The following is a 20,739-nucleotide window of genomic DNA, read 5'->3' as shown; positions in this document are numbered from 1 at the left end:
CACACACAGGCACAGAGTATATCACCAGACCTCACTACACACACGGCACAAAGTATATCACCAGACGTCACTACACACACGGGCACAGAGTATATCACCAGACCTCACTGCACACACGGCACAGAGTATATCACCAGACGTCACTACACACACAGCACAGAGTATATCACCAGACGTCACTACACACACAGCACAGAGTATATCACCAGACGTCACTACACACACGGGCACAGAGTATATCACCAGACGTCCCTATACACACGGCACAGAGTATATCACCAGACGTCACTACACACACAGCACAGAGTATATCACCAGACCTCACTACACACGGGCACAGAGTATATCACCAGACACACGGGCACAGAGTATATCACCAGACACACAGCACAGAGTATATCACCAGACCTCACTACACACACAGCACAGAGTATATCACCAGACCTCACTACACACACGGGCACAGAGTATACCACCAGACACACGGGCACAGAGTATATCACCAGACCTCACTACACACACGGCACAAAGTATATCACCAGACCTCACTACACACACGGGCACAGAGTATATCACCAGACCGCACTACACACACGGGCACAGAGTATATCACCAGACGTCACTACACACACTGGCACAGAGTATATCACCAGACCTCACTACACACACGGCACAGAGTATATCACCAGACCTCACTACACACACAGGCACAGAGTATATCACCAGACCTCACTACACACACGGCACAAAGTATATCACCAGACCTCACTACACACACGGGCACAGAGTATATCACCAGACGTCACTACACACACGGGCACAGAGTATATCACCAGACGTCACTACACACACGGCACAGAGTATATCACCAGACCTCACTACACACACGGCACAGAGTATATCACCAGACGTCACTACACACACGGGCACAGAGTATATCACCAGACACACGGCACAGAGTATATCACCAGGCCGCACTATATACCGTGGGAGATGGGGGTGAGATTGTCACTATGTTTCTCACCAGCCCACAGCCAGCACCACGTGCAGCTCTCACCAAGGGGCACTCACCGCACCTTACTTGGGAGCCCACCAGGGGTCACTGTTCCATATGAGCTCAGGAGGAGCTGGTTAGAGACGCTCTGGCCTCCCCTCTTCCCTCTCTATGGTCCCGCTGCTGCAGCCGGATGTCCTGGTGTGTGAGGTTTGATTCCGGCAGGAAACACTGACCCTGAGCACAGACTGTCCCACATCCTGAGGGGGTAATCCAGGTCACTCCCACAGGGAAGGACTGAGAGATCACAGGGGCTCCCCCCACCCTCCATAGGAAGTACACACACAGTGAGGGGGGGATAAAGTGCACATCTCAGGCACTGAGGGGGGACACACTGAGGAATAGGCTCTGCAGCCTCTAAGTCCCTTTTCCTGTGTCCCCCTCACATTGCCCACCCCCTGCTGCACAGAGACCTTCAGCCTGTGTTATTGGGTAAGTGCTTTCCTCCTCCTCCCTTCCCCTCCCTTGTGTGACCTGTGCACATTATCCCAGTGCTGTTCTGAGCTTCCTTACACACAGGAGCCTGAGAGGCTGAGCCTCTGATAGTGAGGGGGAGCCTCTGGCACTGGGGGGGTTACTCCTCCTATATCACAGGGACTGGGAGATAATGGGGGTTATTTTACATTGGGAATTAACATTAGGAATCAGTGAGGATAAGATTGGGAAAGTTATTAAATAGAGTTAGAAAGTAATTAGATTGAGGGAGTATTGGTTGGAGTTTAACTCCTTCATTACCACAGGGGCCAGCATCCTGTGTGTGTTATGGGCTATAGCTTCTCTATACACGATACATAAAGCTTGGCCCCCTGCGGGCGCACTTACCTGAACGCCCTCCTACTGTCTCTGTACCTTCTCCCCACCAATTAGATTGTAAGCTCCCCGGAGCAGGGACTCCTCCGAAATGTTACATTTATGTCTGAAGCGATTATTCAACAATAGAAAAATGTGTGATGCTCCAGAGACAAATCTATAGTATGTAACAATGAGCAATTGATTGGAAAACAACCTGTAATTATACAAATGTCCTGTTGGATCAGGTAATAAGCTATCCCACAATGCACTGAGATAAGGATAGTTACCAATTGATGATCCCTGGAATATGATTGAGGCAAAGCTGGAACGGACTCACTTGGGAAAGCAGATTCCACGATGAGCAGCAAGTCCCTTTAGATGATCCAGCACCTCCAGGTTGAGTGTGCATCCGTTTTCAGAATCTTCACAGAGAGGGGAGAGGGAAAAGAACGAAGCACTATGTCCAGTGCTGTAAAAAACAGCCAATGAAACCACAGGGTGTACGTTCCCAATAATAAAGCTATTTAATGGATCAAAAATCAATTACAAAACACACCAACGCGTTTCGGACTTAGACAGTGAATTCACCTTGATAAAAGACTAAGTCCGAAACGCGTTGGTGTGTTTTGTAATTGATTTTTGATCCATTAAATAGCTTTATTATTGGGAACGTACACCCTGTGGTTTCATTGGCTGTTTTTTACAGCACTGGACATAGTGCTTCGTTCTTTTCCCTCTCCCCTCTCTGTGAAGCGATTATTCCCATGATCTGTTATTTGTATTATTTGTTATTTATATGATTGTCACGTTTATTACTACTGTGAAGCGCTATGCACACTAATGGTGCTATATAAATAAATACATACAATTGCTGTTGGTATGTACATACTAACTCATTTTGAATGCCATCTTAAGCATGTTTATATAATTATTTCACATAACTCTGCTTAGAATATATGTGTGTGTGTGTGTGTGTGTGTGTGTGTGTGTGTGTGTGTGTGTGTGTGTGTGTGTGTGTGTGTGTGTGTGTGTGTGTGTGTGTGTGTGTGTATATATATATGTGTGTATATGTAGGGTGACCAGATTTTGAAAATGAAAAACCGGGACATTTTTTTTTTTACATAACAGTTTATCTATTGTAGTACACTTATACCTACTACCATTAGTCCTTGTTACATAGTTGTGTGTGTGTGTGTGTGTGTGTGTGTGTGTGTGTTGACCTCACTAATCGAACAAAAAAACCCAGATGTGAATGATTCTGAACCCATTAACCAGTGTCAGGATGCCCCCTCTTCACAATTTCTAAAGCCGCAATCCCGCCTGGGATCTTACTTGATCCGCAGTCCCTCAAGGTATTATACTGGAGGGGAGGTGTTCCCTACCTGTCTTCCGAGGTCTCCCGTGTGAAACTTGAGTCAGATCTGGAAGAAAGAAGGGTAGGTTACTTCAGTGTAGGTATACGGCAGTTAAGATAAGACAGGGAGGGTGAGAGAGACAGAGAGAGGGTGAGAGAGAGAGGGTGAGAGAGAGAGAGGTGAGAGAGAGAGAGGTGAGAGAGAGAGAGGGTGAGAGAGAGGGTGAGGGTGAGAGAGACAGAGAGGGTGAGAGAGAGAGGGTGAGAGAGAGAGGGTGAGAGAGAGAGAGGTGAGAGAGAGAGAGGGTGAGAGAGAGGGTGAGGGTGAGAGAGACAGAGAGGGTGAGAGAGACAGAGAGGGTGAGAGAGACAGAGAGGGTGAGAGAGACAGAGAGGGTGAGAAAGACAGAGCGGGAGAGAGAGAGGGTGAGCGGGAGAGAGAGAGGGTGAGCGGGAGAGAGAGAGGGTGAGCGGGAGAGAGAGGGTGAGCGGGAGAGAGAGAGGGGGAGAGGGTGAGCGGGAGAGAGGGAGGGAGAGAGGGAGAGAGAGAGGTTGAGCGGGAGAGAGAGAGGTTGAGCGGGAGAGAGAGAGGTTGAGCGGGAGAGAGAGAGGGTGAGGGAAAGTGGGTGAGGGAGAGAGAGAGGGAGTGAGGGAGACACACACACGGGTACACACACACACACTGGTACACACGCGCGCGCGCACACACAGACACACACACACACACACACTGGTACACCCACTGGTACACACACACACACACACACACACACACACACTGGTACACACACACACTGGTACACACACACACTGGTACACACACACACTGGTACACACACACACTGGTACACACACACACTGGTACACACACACTGGTACACACACACTGGTACACACACACACACACACACTGGTACACACACACACACACTGGTACACACACACACACACACACACACACACACAGGTACACACATACACACACACTGGAGTACAGACAGAGGCAGCCACGAGCAGGCGGCTCCCCGCCTCCCCCTGCACCCACCCCCGCGCCTATCTCCCACACCAAAGGGGGGGGGGGTGGATAGGAGCGCCGGGACGCAAAGGTACAAACTGCCGCCCCCCCTCCCCCGGCGGGCAGCCACGGGTTCCCGGGCAGAATGGGGGGACACCGCGCAGCCACCACTGCCCGCCCCCGCGCCCATCTCCCACACCTAGGGGACCGTAGGGGAAGAGAGCGCCAGGACAGGAGGCAACGGATCAAAAACCCACCTCATATCACCCCGGGCGGGTAGAGGGGGGGAGACAGCGCGCAGAGGAGCCAGGAGCGGGCAGAGACACACCACGTGTGCTCTGCCGCAGGAAGCGGAAGCCCCGCCCCCAGGCACGCTTATCCTGACCCCCCCAGGCGCGCTTATCCTGACCCCCCCAGGCACGCTGATCCTGTACCCTGCCCCCAGGCACCCTGGCCTTGCCCCCCCGCCCCCAGGCACCCTGGCACTGCCCCCCCCACCCCCCCCCCCCGGCACCCTTCCATCCATTCCATATGCCGGGCCTTGGTGAAGGATGATGCCGGGGGGCGGGGCTTAATGCCGGGACGCAGGGGATTGGCCAACAAGGTAGGAAACTGCCGGGGGGGGGGGGGGGGGCATTAAAAAAAATACTTACCAGCCGGGCTGCTGCAGTCTCCTCCTCCGCGCCTCCGCAGACTCGCGCACAGCGCACAACAGCTATTTACTCGCGCGTACCGCCGGCGACGCTAAAAAAAAAACTGGAACACATGGAGGAAAAACCGGGACATTTCCGGGACACACAGGAAACCGGGACAGCTCTCGAAAAACCGGGACTGTCCCGGCAAAAGGGAGATGGGTGGTCACCCTATGTATATGTATATGTGTGTGTAACGGGTGTTCCCTGTGAACACAGACGCTCTGATGCTGTATATTACCTGTGTGGCCCTTAGGAGCCCAAGCCTCCGCTCGGGGAGCCTGGGGTACATATTTATCTCTCTCGTGGTGCAACGCCTCCACCTGGGAGGGATCCCGACATGGCGGGAGGGGCCCCTCACAGGACTCAAACCAATGACAGCCACTTGGTATGAATCAACAAAAGTATCCTTTACTGAATATGCATATATTCCTTATACTCTATAAGTCCCAATGTCATTCACTCCCACTTCTGAGTGTATACCCCTTGCCCACTACCGTGTACCCCCACACCGTGTCCACAGAATAACCCCCTTGTCCCGTGGTCAGCGCTGCCACTATGTGTGAGTACTCTGTAGGTGGTGCTCGTGAGTAACAATACCTGCCCAGTGCGACGGCACCCGGGCGTTCAAAAGATCTTCAAAAAGGGTCCGACGACCTCCTGGTTCTCCCTGCGGAGTAGGCCTGATCCCAGGCCTCTGGGTAGGAAGCGCAGCGTCCGCTGTGTCCCTGACTGGCACTGTATATGCTAAAGGGGCAGGTTCCCTAACCTCTGGCCTGTCCCTGCAGTAACACAATCTACTGAGTGGCTCAGGTGCTAACTGGGGCCTAAGGGGCTGCTGGCCTAGTGCAGTGGGTCACTGACCCCTGCACCCTCACCTCCTTCCCCTAGACTCTCCTGGCGCCGACTGACGTGTTTCCCTGCGCGCAAAATGTATCAATCCCTGAGAGCAGAGAGATATACTGCAGCCCTATTGGCTCCCTGGCGTCATGTGGGGCGCTCCTGAGGCTCATGTGACATGTAGTCCCTGCCCATAGCCTCTCCTGATTGGTGGGGGTTCACGTGCTATAACTGCGCATGCGCGAGCTAGCCAAAGGCCTCCGCATTTACTGCCCTCACTGCGCATGCGCCAGGCAAAAGAAGATGGCGGCGTCCTGCAATGGGAGCCACCTGGAGTACCTGGCTACGCGATCGCCGCCGCACCAGCACCCAGCAACCGCCCGCACCCACTCTTGCGGCCAGCTGACGGGTCAGTCGTTGTGTTCAACAGACCCCCGCGACTGCCGCCAAGGTGAGGGGGGGTACTGCAAAGTATGGATATATATGTATGTATGTATGTGTGTGTGTGTACTTTTGTCAAGTCCATTATTACATGGAAACCCCTTAAGCCAATGCTTGCTGCTTTAAACACAGCTTTTAAACATAGCCTGGGATGAGATGCAAAGCCAATAAACCCCACTCACAGACACTGTCTTATTGTGTTTACAATACTTGTATTATACGTGTGGATACGTTCCACAGATATAACACAGAGAATAGAGCTTTTGATTCAGTATCAGAATATAACTATTCCGCTGGAAATTATCTGGGTCGGGAAGCAGTGATCCCGTCATTATAGGACGGGCTGATAAGGGTGTGAGCAGGTCAGAAGTCTGTGTCCTACCTTCAGATGGGCAGAGCCTATTCCCTCATGTCATGTGCTGACATTGAGAGACCAGGGGAAAATAAATAATCAGTCAGTAAAATGTCAGTGTTTCCCCAGGCATTCCTTTATATAAGCATGTCCTGCCAGGTACAAATGTGCTGAATGTGAGAAACTGGAGGTGATCGAGGAACAAATTAATGAGGGTGTGCGGGATCAAACCCCCCTATTTATTATGGTGGGGTAAGGTGAGGGAAGTTACTGCACTGGTTCCTCTGCATTACCCACTTCTCACCGTATGAAATAGGAAAGTGAGACTGTGTCAGTATGGAGCAGAACTGCTGGACCTGAGAGAGTATCGGGAGCATTTATCAAAGTCTCACTCATGTACAGTATCTGCTTTTTATTCATACTATGGAACTGTACAGTATGTTACTATGTTACACTATGGGGACTTTACTGGTCTTTTGGCTGCTAATCTCCAACTCTCTTTATACTTTTCTGGATGGTTATGTTGTGACACAATCCTGAGCCATTAAAGTTTTGCAGTGTATGAAATTAAGTGCCTGTTTGCGGATGGACCATGTGTGTTTTTTGGTGCCCCTGTCTTCTCCGACTCATTTGGGGTTAATGATTTAGGTATGAAAGAGCTGATACTAAATGCTGTATATTTGTCCAAAAAAACTGATCATTCCAATTCTGTTTTATATACAGGCTCATTCTAAAACCCAACACATATAGATTAACCTCCAGAGGACCACTGCCCACTGCCAGCACCTCCCAGAGGACCACTGCCCACTGCCAGCACCTCCCAGAGGACCACTGCCCACTGTCAGCACCTCCCAGAGGACCACTGCCCACTGCCAGCACCTCCCAGAGGACCACTGCCCACTGCCAACACCTCCAGAGCAGCGCTGCCCACTGCCCGCACCTCCCAGAGCAGCACTGTCCACTCCCAGCATGGATCCACGCTTGATAAGTGAGTAGAGGAGATATTTTAGTGTCTTTGGAATATGCAAGAGGGGAATATCTGATTATTTGGCAGTTATGCGAGTCAAACAACCAAACTAATCTTATTTTCCTATAGAACTATCAGCAGGTAAGAAGATAATATATCTTCACCTCTGTCATGTTCTGCCAGAAGGGCTAGTAATACATTTCTTTACAAGAGGTATTATATTATACCAATATCAGAGGAGGTGAAAGCACAAGAAGCGCCCCCACTCCCAGCTTTACATGATGGGTTTTCCTTTTCTTATTGCCAGGTTTCCCAGTGATTGTACCGGAGAGGTTAGAGATTAAGTCAGAGAAAGAAGAACCGAACACAGAGGAACATCTGACCCCAATAAAGGAAGAAATAGATGCATTTCCTGTTTGTGGTAAGTACACTTACATCCTCACTTATCTGTATTCAGTCTGTTTAAAAATGGACTGGAATGTGTACAATATTTTGGGAAATAATATTAAAGCGTGCATACAATTATAAGATACCTGTCCTAATGAAAAAAATGATTTATCTAAGGTTATATTGAGGATATTATTGTTATTGAGGTTTGAACATTGGTAGCTCCAAAATGTTTTCAGCACTCGGGGGTAAATACTTATTAGCAGTCAAAGGGTTAATAATAAAGTAAAATCAATCCCTTCACCCCTCCCCCATAGGGATCAGTATAGAGTATTTCTGTATACTGATATCACAAGAAGCGCCCTCACTCCCAGCTTTACATGATGGATTTCCCTTTTCTTTTTGCCAGGTTTCCCAGTTATTGTACCGGAGAGGTTAGAGATTAAGTCAGAGAAAGAAGAACCTAACACTGAGGAACATCTGACCCCAATAAAGGAAGAAATAGATGTATTTCCTGTCTCTGGTGAGTACCTTTTCCCCTTTGTCTGCACAAAGGGGTGTTATCTTGTCACCTCCAGAGCAACACTGCCCACTGCCAGCACCTCCAGAGCAGCACTGCCCACTGCCAGCACCTCCAGAGCAGCGCTGCCCACTGCCAGCACCTCCAGAGCAGCACTGCCCACTGCCAGCACGTCCCAGAGCAGCACTGCCCACTGCCAGTACCTCCAGAGCAGCACTGCCCACTGCCAGTACCTCCGGGCCCGGATGGCTTCTCGGGGCTGTACTATAAAAAGTTTCGCAAAGTGCTTACCCCAAGGCTGCTCCGAATGTTTAACGCAATATTGGCGGGAGCCCCAATCCCCGGAGAGATGCTCCGAGCGTCTATATCACTAATCCATAAATCAGGCAAAGATCCGCTGGAATGCAAAAGCTATAGACCAATCTCCCTGATTAATACTGACATTAAAATCTACGCCAAACTGGTGGCCAATAGACTAAGTCAGATCCTGCCCAGACTGATACATCCAGATCAAGTCGGCTTTATTAAAGGTAGACAAGCAGCGGATAATACCCGACGAATCATCGATCTGATAGAATTGGCTCACAGTGGAAAATCACAAATTATGATGTTAAGTCTGGATGCTGAAAAAGCGTTCGACAGGATCGACTGGCCATATCTAAAAGAGACGCTCGGGGCATTTGGATTTGGGGAAAGGGTGAGTGAAGCAATTCTGGCACTTTACTCAGGCCCTACTGCTAAGGTCATACACCAGGGCTTTCCATCTGCCCAATTCCAAATTAAAAGTGGCACGAGACATGGGTGCCCGTTATCCCCCCTCCTGTTTGCCCTTTGTATGGAACCCTTAGCAGCTCAGATCCGTGGCTGTCCTGATATAGTTGGGGTAAATATTGACACGCAATCCCACAAAGCAGCTCTATACGCTGACGACATTCTATTACTACTTTCTCGACCCCTCACATCTCTGCCAAATCTATTTAATCTGCTAGACAAATTCACTAAAATATCTGGATTCAAAATCAATCAATCTAAATCAGAAGCTCTAAATATCAGCCTCCCCACAGAGGTTGAAAAGCTACTAAAGCTTAATTTCAATTTTAATTGGAAACAGAACCAGATTAAATACTTGGGAGTCCATATTACTAAAGATGTTAGAGACATTTATAAAGCAAACTACCCCCCCTATTCCGATCACTAAAAGCGGACATCTCAAAATGGTCCTCCCAGAGAATCTCTTGGATAGGTAGGCTACAAAGTATCAAAATGAACCTTCTCCCCCGTATCCTACACCTATTCCAAACACTGCCGGTGCCACTGAGACTGAAAGACCTACTCTCGCTTCAGTCTGATATCTCCAAATTTATATGGGGAGGTAAAAAACCGAGAGTAAACAAAGTGACCATGAAAAGACCCTCCACAGCAGGGGGCTTAGCGGTACCTTGTCTGTGGTCCTACTATAAAGCGGCGCAATTAAGCCAAATTGTCCAATGGCATTCCAACCCTGCATTGAAAAGATGGGTGGAAATAGAAAGGGCAAGCTGTACCCCGATAGAGCTGCAATCCTTGATTTGGCTCCCCAAAATAGCACATGCAGGTGCTGCCATGCCGCTTTCCTCTATGACCAACTCGCTGTCAATATGGACCACGTCAAAAAACAATCACTCCCTCACCACCAAAAACTCCCTGACGACTTTGCTCCCAGTCTGCAGTGCAGTAGTACCTCTAGTTGGAAAACGGCCGGCTATACGCGCCTCAGAGACTTGGAGGGCAGCGGCGACAAAATTAAATCATTTGAGCAAATCAGGTCTGAAAAGCATATCCCCCATTCTGAATTTTTAAAGTACCTCCAGGTCCGAGCATTTTATCATAAACTAGCCCCTTATTCAGCGCTGACCAATTTTGAAAAGCTCTGTCTGGCAGAATCAGACACTTCGGGACTCACATCGCAGTTATACGGAGAAGTGGTGGGTTCTGCTGTCCACGGACAGGGACACCCGAGATACAGATCTCAGTGGGAATGACCTTGGGGAATCCCTAGAAGATGAGGACTGGAGCGATATCTATCTAGCGGCTGCCAAAAGCTCAATCTGCACCACACTAAAGGAGAATGCATATAAAGTCCTAATGAGATGGTACCACACCCCATTAAAATTATCAAGGTATGTGCCGGGACTCTCCCCGCTGTGCCCTCGACAGTGCGGAGAGTCGGCTGACCTGTTACATATGCTGTGGTCTTGTCCCGGATCGCCCCCTATGGGAAGAAAATTCGAAATTGGACCCAGAGGATCATGGACCTCCCGATTCCCCTCGACCCGTGGCTGTTCCTCCTGAACAGACCACTAGAAGGGCACTCAAAAGCAAATAATAAATTAATCGGGCACTATGCCCTAGCGACCCGGTGCGAGATCGCAGCAGTATGGAAACTTAATGAGATCCCCTCCATCCCCAAGATTCGGAACCGGATTTGGCATGTCTGCCAGATGGAGAAATTAACAAGCTTGGTCAATGACACTGGCAACAATTATCTGAAAATCTGGATACCCTGGCTGGCCCAAACAGACATCCCCGGGGTGGAGCGTGCCACAATATGGCATTGATAGCTCTAGATGCATTCTCCTTTGGCTGTTCCAACATCATCCCTACACAAAGCTCACTGTTAACATGAACAATAGGACATGAGAGGTCCCAGGCAGAAAAGAATCTGAAACTTACCTACCCAGGATGTGGTCTAGAAGCCCCAAATATAACTGTATCTGGAGTTTCCCTCCCGCAGCTATAGGCAGGAAGTACCCTCTCCCTCCCCCTGTCACTCCCACCCCTCCTCACCCGGCAGCACGCTATACTTAAACTATGAATATGAAAGTAGTCGATCTACCGAGGGCCGGGTGATGTCTCGGTTAGTCTTGTCTTGTGTTGTCCTGTTACCAAAAATTCATAACGCAATGTACTGTCATTCTTTTATTATTATATAAATGCACTCGCATTTATAATTCACTTTATTTGCATTTGTACCTGCTGTGATATTAACTGTTCCTGTACTTTATACCAATAAAAATTTCAAGTTAAAAAAAAAGAACCATCAGCAGGTAAGAAGATAATATATCTTCACCTCTGTCATGTTCTGCCAAAAAAGCTAGTAATACATTTCTAATAAAAATAAATAAATAAAAAATTGTCTAAGGTTACATTGGGAATATTATTGTTATTGAGGTTTGAACATAGGTAGCTCAAATATTTCAGCACTCGGGGGTAAAAACATCTTCAGCACTCAAAGGGTTAATAACAAAGTAAAATCAATCCCTTCACCCCTCCCCCATAGGAATCAATATAGAGTATTTCTGTATACTGATATCACAAGAAGCGCCCCCACTCCCAGCTTTACATGATGGGTTTCCCTTTTCTTATTGCCAGGTTTCCCAGTGGATGTACCGGAGAGGTTAAAGATTAAGTCAGAGAAGGAAGAACCGAACACTGAGGAACATCTGACCCCAATAAAGAGTGAAACTGTTCCATTTCCTGTCTCTGGTAAGTACCTTTTCCCCTTTGTCTGCACAAAGGGGTGTTATCTTGTTACAAGACACATGGTCAGATTTAGTGAATATTCATGGTTAATTGCCTCTCCTAGGAAGTCCCCAGGCCTGCTGGGTGTTCTGGGACAAGCCACATGCAGCACAGTTAGAAGTGCAATATGGCTCTCAGACACGTATAAAGGTTGGAAATGCAGAGTTATGGGCGTCTGACCATCAATAGATACGATATAACGCATTTTTTTAAAACAAATTCAAGGGACCCTTCCCTAACTAACCTGGTTCCCCAGCTTAACAATACCCTCTCATTTAGGGTCATTAGATACGCATTAATAGCCACAGTCTTTAGACATAGCTTAACTGATAGATGGGGGACAGTGTCCCAAGAGTCCCGACAATTCTTCCGGACTGTAAAAGTCATGATGGGGGCGTCCTCCCTGTACTGCATACAGCGTAGCAGCGTGCCCCCAGCCTCCGGGCTCTAGGAGAAAAAATTAAACAGCAAACCTAGCTGCCATACATACCTGTTCCTTTATTAGGATAGCAGGCGAGGGAGAACTAGATGATTAAACTGACCAGTTTTCATCCCTCTGTAGGCAGCCTGTAGGACGATAGTTGAGGCGCGTATACGCCGATCATTTTCTCTTTCCCTTCTTCTTTTGGATAAGAGCTTTGCAGTGCTTCTGAATAATTTGAATGCTTTTCTCCCTTTTCAATACGTTTAGTCCACTTGTGAGAGAATTATTTTCCTTGCGTACATCTCGCAATTCTGCTCTCAGAGCCTCCATCTCTTCCTGGCGCTGGCTCTCAGTGTGCATGAACGCATCCCTCATTACGTTTAGCAACTCTGCCTTCATTACGTCTAGGGCCTCTACAAATCTCGTTGCTAGGGTCCCATCAGCTTGTCTTTCCCAGGTTTCTTTCTCCTGGTCTTCCTGACTGTTGGGGATGGAGCAGCGTCTCTGCTCTTCTGGCTCAGTCTTCAGTTTCTGGACCCTCTCGTGCTCCCTCTCATACTGCTCTGCGGGGACACACTGGGTACTCAGACGCTCATTCCTGACAGGACACAACTTTATGTGGTCAGACACATGACGCATTGAACACATTTTTTCCTCCATTTTTCCACTTTCAGGTGTATTCTTCACCCTGACCTCTGGGGGTGCTATTGCGTCAATACTTTTCACACACTTCCCTGTCTATGCTGTATGCAGAACTGGTAGTCATACACAGTAGGACAGACTTTACTCAGTCTGTACTTTACTTTGGCTTGGCGGCCATTTTAAACCTCCGCATTTATTTGCAAACCCACTGAGATTAATGTTGTAGCCACAAGGTTATAATATACACCAAATAAACTGGGTTGAATTGAATACGACTGTAATAATAAATAGATAAAGAGATTTTATTCCTTAAAAGACAGGTGGACACACAATGTTGGACAAATAACAAACGGAATATAGACACCTACTTAGAGAAGGGCCAATGAAATAACCAGGATTCAGGTTAGCAGTTCATCAGGTATCATTCAGGTAGAATCACGAAGAACACTGGGCATACAGCTTACCATCGTTTATATGTGGTTTGGGCTCTATCCCTATGTGACGGTAGCTTGTTCAGTGTTATAATAATACACACAAATAAAAATATCACTGGGTTGAATCGCATACGGCTAAGATATGATAAATTAAGTTTATTCCTTGAAAAAGGTGAACACACAAGATTATACAAATAACATAGAGAATATGGACACTTACGTTAGATGGGGCAATGAAGTAATCTGGATCTGGATTAGCAATTCATTCAACACAGGATAAAAAACAAAGACATGATCGAAGACAATGGGCATAGAGCTTACAATCAGTTATATAGGACTTGACCCCTATACCATAGCATTGGGTGCCAGGTATTGGTTATCAATTACCTCTACCCAATTACCCTTTGCCCCCTCACGTGGGACGCAAGGGAATACCTGCCCCCAGGGGTTGGCATTATTGTAATCAGGGTCTCATTACCCTAGCCCTCTTCCCAACAGACCGGCGTCCCCTAGTCTGCTTTGGGCAGGAAAACCTTTGTCTGAAGGTGTGATTTATAACACCTACAGAACAACTCAGGTCCTGCTCTACTCTGCCCCAGCATATACAATCAGGGTGGGGGAGCCTTTGACCAGGGGGCCTGTTGTAGACCTACAGTTTCCCCCTAAACATTAACATACTGCAGAGCCAGTATCCTTCCCGGGCTTTATGCCAGACACCAAATACAGTACATTTCCACAATTATATTTATATTAAAATAATCCGTTCGGCTGGGCCGAGCGGGCTACAAATTGCCAGATCCCCATGCCGGAGAGGATTCTACATGGTGGCCAATTTTCAGCTGGGACCCAACGAACCGGAGTTACAGAAATACACTTTAAATGCACATTTACAGAAATTGCATTTCTCTGCCATTGATGTAAATGGCAGAAACCCAAACTAAACAATTAACCTGACTCCGTCCTGTTGCTCAGAGATGGTCGGTATTTGCCATGCAGTCATTCCGGAACGAGGATTACGTGGTGGCCAAATCCCAGCTCTCTATTCCGCACAGAACCGGAGTTATGGACTTCAGTTTTTTTCAGTTTTTAACTTGGCTGTTTACCTTGCGGCTTCTACCTCCATTGGAATCAATAGGGCCTCCGCTACTATTGGACTCAATGGGCAACTCGCACTTTTCACAGTTAACCCTACTCCGTTTGGTTGAGGGGAGAGGGCTGGAAATTGCAGTCATGCCGGAACAGTGATTATATTCTGGCCAAATCCCAGCTCTCTGGTCCCCACGGAACCGGAGTTATAGGTTTTCAGTTTACACTGTTTCATACTTGGTGTTTAAAAGCCACGCGGCTTCCCTCCACCATTGCGGTCAACGGTAGGACTCTCATGGCCGGCGCGACCCTTTCTCGTCGCTATTAATTGTCGGACCCGATTGGGGTCGACTGAGGGGGTTCCTAGGGGCAAAAATAATTTTATTTCGGAATGCCCTAGAACAAAAGTTTCCCACGCTAATTGGTGGTGAACTTGACCGAAGCTATGTTCCCACGCCAATTGTGTGATAAAAGCTCCTCATTGACATTGTATCCGCTTCTGCGGTTTTGCGGTCTGGCTGGCTGCCAGCTCGTTCCTGGAAGTCGGCTTTGAGGAATCCCATTGAAATACATTACTCCAGTCACTTTCAATGGGGAAGCTCCGCTCCTCTCGGGCACCACCTGCAGGTCTTCTATGATATCGGGCCCAAACCACTGAAATTTCCATTAACTTGCATGGGGCTTCAATGGCGGCCTATGGACAGGCTACAAAATGGATCCTGAAAAGGCGGGAAAGGGGTCAAAGGGCCATAAACCTGCAAATGCAATTAACACTTTCCCTCCCGGCCTGATGTGGTTGGTGCATACACTGTACAGGTACAAACACCAATAATTGTACCAACATATACATCTAGCAATTGGAACCCATTTAACCATGAGTCAGGGGAATAAGAATACATGAAATCCCTTTAAATGTGGGAACCGGATAACCAAGGGGACATACCTTTTGGTTAAGAAGAAGGGGAACATATGTATTATCGGTACATTTAAGGTTAACCCCTCACTTCCCAGACAGTGGGAGGGGGTGCCTAATGGGGATGACCCCTTTATAACTCGCTTGGCACCCCTCACCCATCACACCCTAACATTGGGACTCGGGTACTGGATGACAATTATCTGGACCCAATTACCTTTTGCTAATGTGGAAAGCACTTTGGTACCTGCGCACATCACTCTGGCCAGAGACCCATTTTCAGCACCCCACTCTAATAAGCTGGCGACTAAAAGTCTGCCTTTTGGTCTAAAACTTGCCATGTCCTCATGCCGGAGGGGACTCGCCATGGTGGCCAAGTTTCAGCTTGCTGTGACCCACCGAACCGGAGATACAATAATGGATTTTAAAACCGCATGTTGCACAGATTGCATTTCTCCGCCATTGGAGTCAATGGCAGAAACACAATTTTAAACAGTTAACCAAACTCCGTTCGTTTGATCAGAGAGGGCTGGAAATCGCCATGCAATCATGCCGGAGCGGTGACTGCATGGTGGCCAGATCCCAGCCCTCTAGTCCTTACCGAACCGGAGATAATGGTTTTTACACTTTTGCACTTCGCGTTTTAAAACCTAGTGGCTTTTCTCCGCCATTGTGGTCAATGTCGGCGACCCTCGTGGCGGCTGCGACCCTTTCTCGTGGCCATTGCCCGTCGGTCCCGGTTGGGGTCGAGTAAGGGGGTTCCCATGAGCTAGGGGCAAAAAGAATTGGACCGCTAGCTGCCCCAAGAACCAAAGTTACAATTTTATTATGTTTGAACTTGACCGTGAACAAGTTCCCATAGTAATTTATGGATCAAAGCTCTTTCTTTGAGGTTGTAAATATTTTCGGATACTGCGGTTTGGCCGGCAGCCAACTCAGTTCCTGGGGAGCGGACTCAAGGTATTTCCCATTGAAATGCATTACGCCGTTTATTTCAATGGGGAAGCGCCGCTCCTCCTCTCGGGCACCATCTGCTGGTCTTTCTTGATATAGGGCCAAAAACCTTCAAATCTCCATAGACTTTCATGGAGCTCCAATGGCGACCTATGGGACAGGGCTGCAAATGGGGATTAAAAAGGCAGGAAGGGGAACAAAGGGCCATAAACATGCAAACACAATTAACCCTTTCCCTCCCGACCTGATCCCAGTGTATGTGCTTGGTGCCTACACTGTAGGGGTAGAAACACATGTAACCAGTGAAATACATACAACCAAAGGGGGGAACACATATTGTACTGAGGCAGGGGAATAAAAACACATAAAAGCATTATTACAGTTAACCCCTCGCCTCCCACATGATGGTAAGGGTGGCCAGCTGGGGTGTAACCCCTTTATTACCGGGCCAGCCCCCCTCCCTCGTCACAAGTGTCGACCCACATTCTCCACCATAAGTGACAAACGCCACCCTTGCGTAGCGCTGACATCTGTCTGGGCTCTTACCGACACAGTCTTCTAGGGTTTATTTAGAAAAAACACAAGAATACGAGGTAGCAGTATAGTGCATAACTCCAGGCCTCTGCCTGTTTTATTTCGTCCCAGTAGGGGACTGCAGATTCAATAGATACATGTTGGAGGCGCTCAGCCATTAACCTTCAGCGGTTTACTCATATCAGTGTCTTAACTCTATGCCCAGGACATACTTGAAAACGAGAGGTAACTCTCAATGTATTACTTAAGTAATAATCCCCTGAAGAACAGGGCATTACTGGCCAATAATGCCCTGGCTGGAAGAGTTGAAGGCCCGAGGCGAAGCCGAGGGACTTTAACCCAGCCAGGGCATTATTGGCCAGTAATGCCCTGTTCTTTGGGGATTATTACTATTATAGGCTAAATGTAGACTTTTTTCATAAATAATAGACACTTTTGTATAGTTAAATAGATTTTTTTATTAAAATTAAAATGGTAAATACATGAAACCACCTCTATATACGCTTACACTGCAGATATCTATAGCCACACACTGCCGCCCCCTCTGTGTACAAACACACACACACCAGCTCACACACAAACTGCTGCTACTCACACACACACACACACAACACAGTACCTCTACACACTCAGCAGCTCTACACACACACTGGAGCTCTAGACACACAACACAGCACATCCTCTACACTCACAACACAGCAGCTCTACACACACAAACTCTGCTGCTACACACACATGCTACACCCATAAACACTGCTACTGACACACACACACTGGAGCTCTACATACATACACACACACACACACACACACACACACACACACACACAAACAGTAGCTCTACACACACACAAACTGCTGCTACACATACAACAGCACAACACACACACTGCAGCCACAATCAAAAATGCAGCCACTTACTAAACTTTGCACTCTCCCCCCACCTCTACGCACCACACAGCACCTATACACACACTGCACCTCTATACACAAAACAGCACCTCTACACACACGCACACACACACAGCACCTCTATACGCAGCACCTCTACACACAACACAGTACCTCTACACACAACACAACACCTCTATACACAGCACCTCTTCACACAACACACAAACTGCTACTGACACACACACCCTGGAGCTCTATACACACACACAGCACCTCTACACAGATATACAACACAACAGCACACACACACAAACTGCAGCCACAAACAAACTGCAGACAGCCACTTACTTCTTTGCAGTCCCTCCTCCCCCCCCCCCCCCAAATTCAACTGAATCTGCTCAGAAAATCTCAGTCAGCTAGGGAGGGGAAGGAGTCAAACCATGGCTGATACTTTTTGACCAATCCCCTGCCCTGTCTCAGAGCTGTTACTTAATTCAAACCAATCCCCTGCCCTGTCTCAGCTGTTCTGAAAGCTGATTGGCTGGAAATAAACAGATTGAAAACTGCACTTTGGAAGCTGCTAAAATTCAGGGCATTACTGATTGGATAATGCCCGGAATTTTAACCAATCAGAGAGCAGGGTTTTTAATAATGCCCTGAATTTTACTGCTTTAGCCTATAATTCCTGGTAAAATGTTTTATAAATAAATAAGTGACACTAAACTTTTCAAACACCGTCACTTTAAGAAACAAAAGAAACCATAAAAGTAACACCTATCTCTCTTTTTTAGGAATCTAACTATACAGTAGTATCAGCCTCTCTAACGGTTGCTGGGCCAACTAACCTGGTATCCCAGCTTAAACAATACCCTCTCATTTAGGGTCACTAGATACACAATAATATCCAGTCTTAAGCTATGTCTAAACTGATAGATGGGGACATCGTCCCAAGAGTCCAGGCAATTCTTCCAGACAGTGAAGTGATGATAGGGGCATCCTACCCGAACTGGATAGGGGAGCAGCGTTCTCCCAGGCTCTAGAAGAGAGAATGAAGCAGCACGGCTAGCTGCCATATATACCTGTTTCTGTAATTAGGAGAGCAGGTGAGGGAGAACAAGACCCATTGTAAACTGTGGCCTGGACTTTCCATCCACCAGCCTGCGTAAATGTGAAGCTATGGGATGGATCCTTTTGCACTATTCCTGCACTTTCTGACCTAAATCGGGCAGAAAGCTGCCTAATATCCTGGGACTAAGTCACAGTATTTATCACGTTTTTCACTTTATTAAGTTAAGATTATTTAGCACATTTATTGTCATCACCTCCTCCTTGGAGCGCCTTTTTCGTTTTCTATCACATGACCACCAGCAGGTAAGAAGATAATATATCTTCAGCCCTAATTCATTTTCTGCCAGAAGGGCTAGTAATACATTTCTTTACAAGATGTATTATATTATACCAATATCAGAGGAGGTGAAATCACAAGAAGCCCCCCACTCCCAGCTTTACATGATGGATTTCCCTTTTCTTGTTGCCAGGTTTCCAAGTGGTTGTCCTGGAGATTAAAGAGTAAGGCGGCCCATTGTGGCTAGCATTGGGTCTTTGGGACATGGTTTGTCGCGATATGTTGATGGTGTGTTACAACCGATAGTTAAACATTTACCGTCCTTTTTGAGAAACTCCTACAGATCTGTTATGTGCTAAAAAAGCTGTTAAATGGCATAAGAACTATAGATGAGTTACGATGGACGTTATGTCGTTATACTTCATTGATCATGACCAGGGTTTTAAAGCTACTCAATTTTTCCTTCAGTCCTCCTCATTATCTATTTCACTTTGCACTTTTCTTTTAGATTCCATCACATTTTTATTGACTCACAATTATTTTTTATTTGATGCACAGTTTTACTTGCAGACACGGGGTACGGATATGGGTACCTCCTTTGCCCCGTCGTATGCTAATCTTTTTATTGGTCTCTGGGTGTTAGGTCCAATCTACCAGGTACCTAGGGCAGGTAACCTTACTCGACCCGGGGAGCTTTCATCACGGCACCTGCTATATTCTTTTGGTCTCAGATATGATAGTTACGAGCCCGGAGTGCGAGAAAGCAGTAACACAGGGATGCTGAGTTCTCACAACTGATTTAATATGTGGATGGGGCGGTCTTTTATATATAAGGCAAGGACAAAAAAACGTTGTCAGTTGTATTGTATGTCTTTATTTATATAGTGCCAAAAGTGGACTCTGCGCTTCACAAATAATACAGTACAGGGAATTATAATAATACAATAAGTGCAGCAGAAATCAGACAATAGGAAAGGAAAACCCTGCCCCGAAGAGCTTACAATCTAAGAAGTTCATTACATCTGTTACAAATTGAGTTCCCACATATACATCACACATCTAAATTTACATGTAACCTTTAAAAATGCCTTTACTTAAACATTTTACTGCTGAGCAACTGCTATTTCATGGGGTCATATAAGGCTTTGGTGGTCCTGCTTCTTGTGTCGATGACATGTTGAGCCAGCTGATCTAAAACTTAACGGAGACTAAAATATGTAACTATTTAAGTCCCTGAGTAGAATGAAGCTGACACACATTGCTTTAACCTTTTCAGTCCCTGATGGGAACAAAACTGACATATACAATTTTTAACCTTACACTGGGGATCCACATTTATTTTTGGGGATTCTAATCCTTTTCGGCATCATATTTTTTACAAGCGTTATATTGATGACCTGATTATGATTTGGGAAGGGGATTCACATTCACTGGACACTTTCATTAATCCACTTAATTCCAATATGTTGAATCTTAACTTTACTTATGAGCAACATATTCATCACATTATTTAGATATCACTTTATTTATTGGCATTA

General features: G+C 47.0%; 1 protein-coding gene across 1 annotated transcript in view; it reads left to right on the top strand.

Annotated features, from left to right (window-relative positions):
* Positions 1–1,220: 1,220 nt before the first annotated feature.
* LOC142484862 (uncharacterized) overlaps positions 1,221–20,739 on the top strand; it is a 55,643-nt gene continuing 36,124 nt past the window's right edge. The window contains exons 1-5 of the mRNA XM_075584093.1: positions 1,221–1,486; positions 7,264–7,528; positions 7,815–7,928; positions 8,304–8,417; positions 11,826–11,939. Coding sequence (XP_075440208.1) covers positions 7,510–7,528; positions 7,815–7,928; positions 8,304–8,417; positions 11,826–11,939 — 361 coding nt within the window. The 5' untranslated portion in view covers positions 1,221–1,486; positions 7,264–7,509. The remainder of the gene's footprint in view (positions 1,487–7,263; positions 7,529–7,814; positions 7,929–8,303; positions 8,418–11,825; positions 11,940–20,739) is intronic.

The sequence above is a fragment of the Ascaphus truei genome, unplaced genomic scaffold, assembly GCF_040206685.1.
Source record: "Ascaphus truei isolate aAscTru1 unplaced genomic scaffold, aAscTru1.hap1 HAP1_SCAFFOLD_446, whole genome shotgun sequence".
Lineage (NCBI taxonomy): Eukaryota > Metazoa > Chordata > Amphibia > Anura > Ascaphidae > Ascaphus > Ascaphus truei.
Note: the sequence above shows the minus strand (reverse complement) of the source record. Positions and strands in the feature narration are given on the sequence as shown.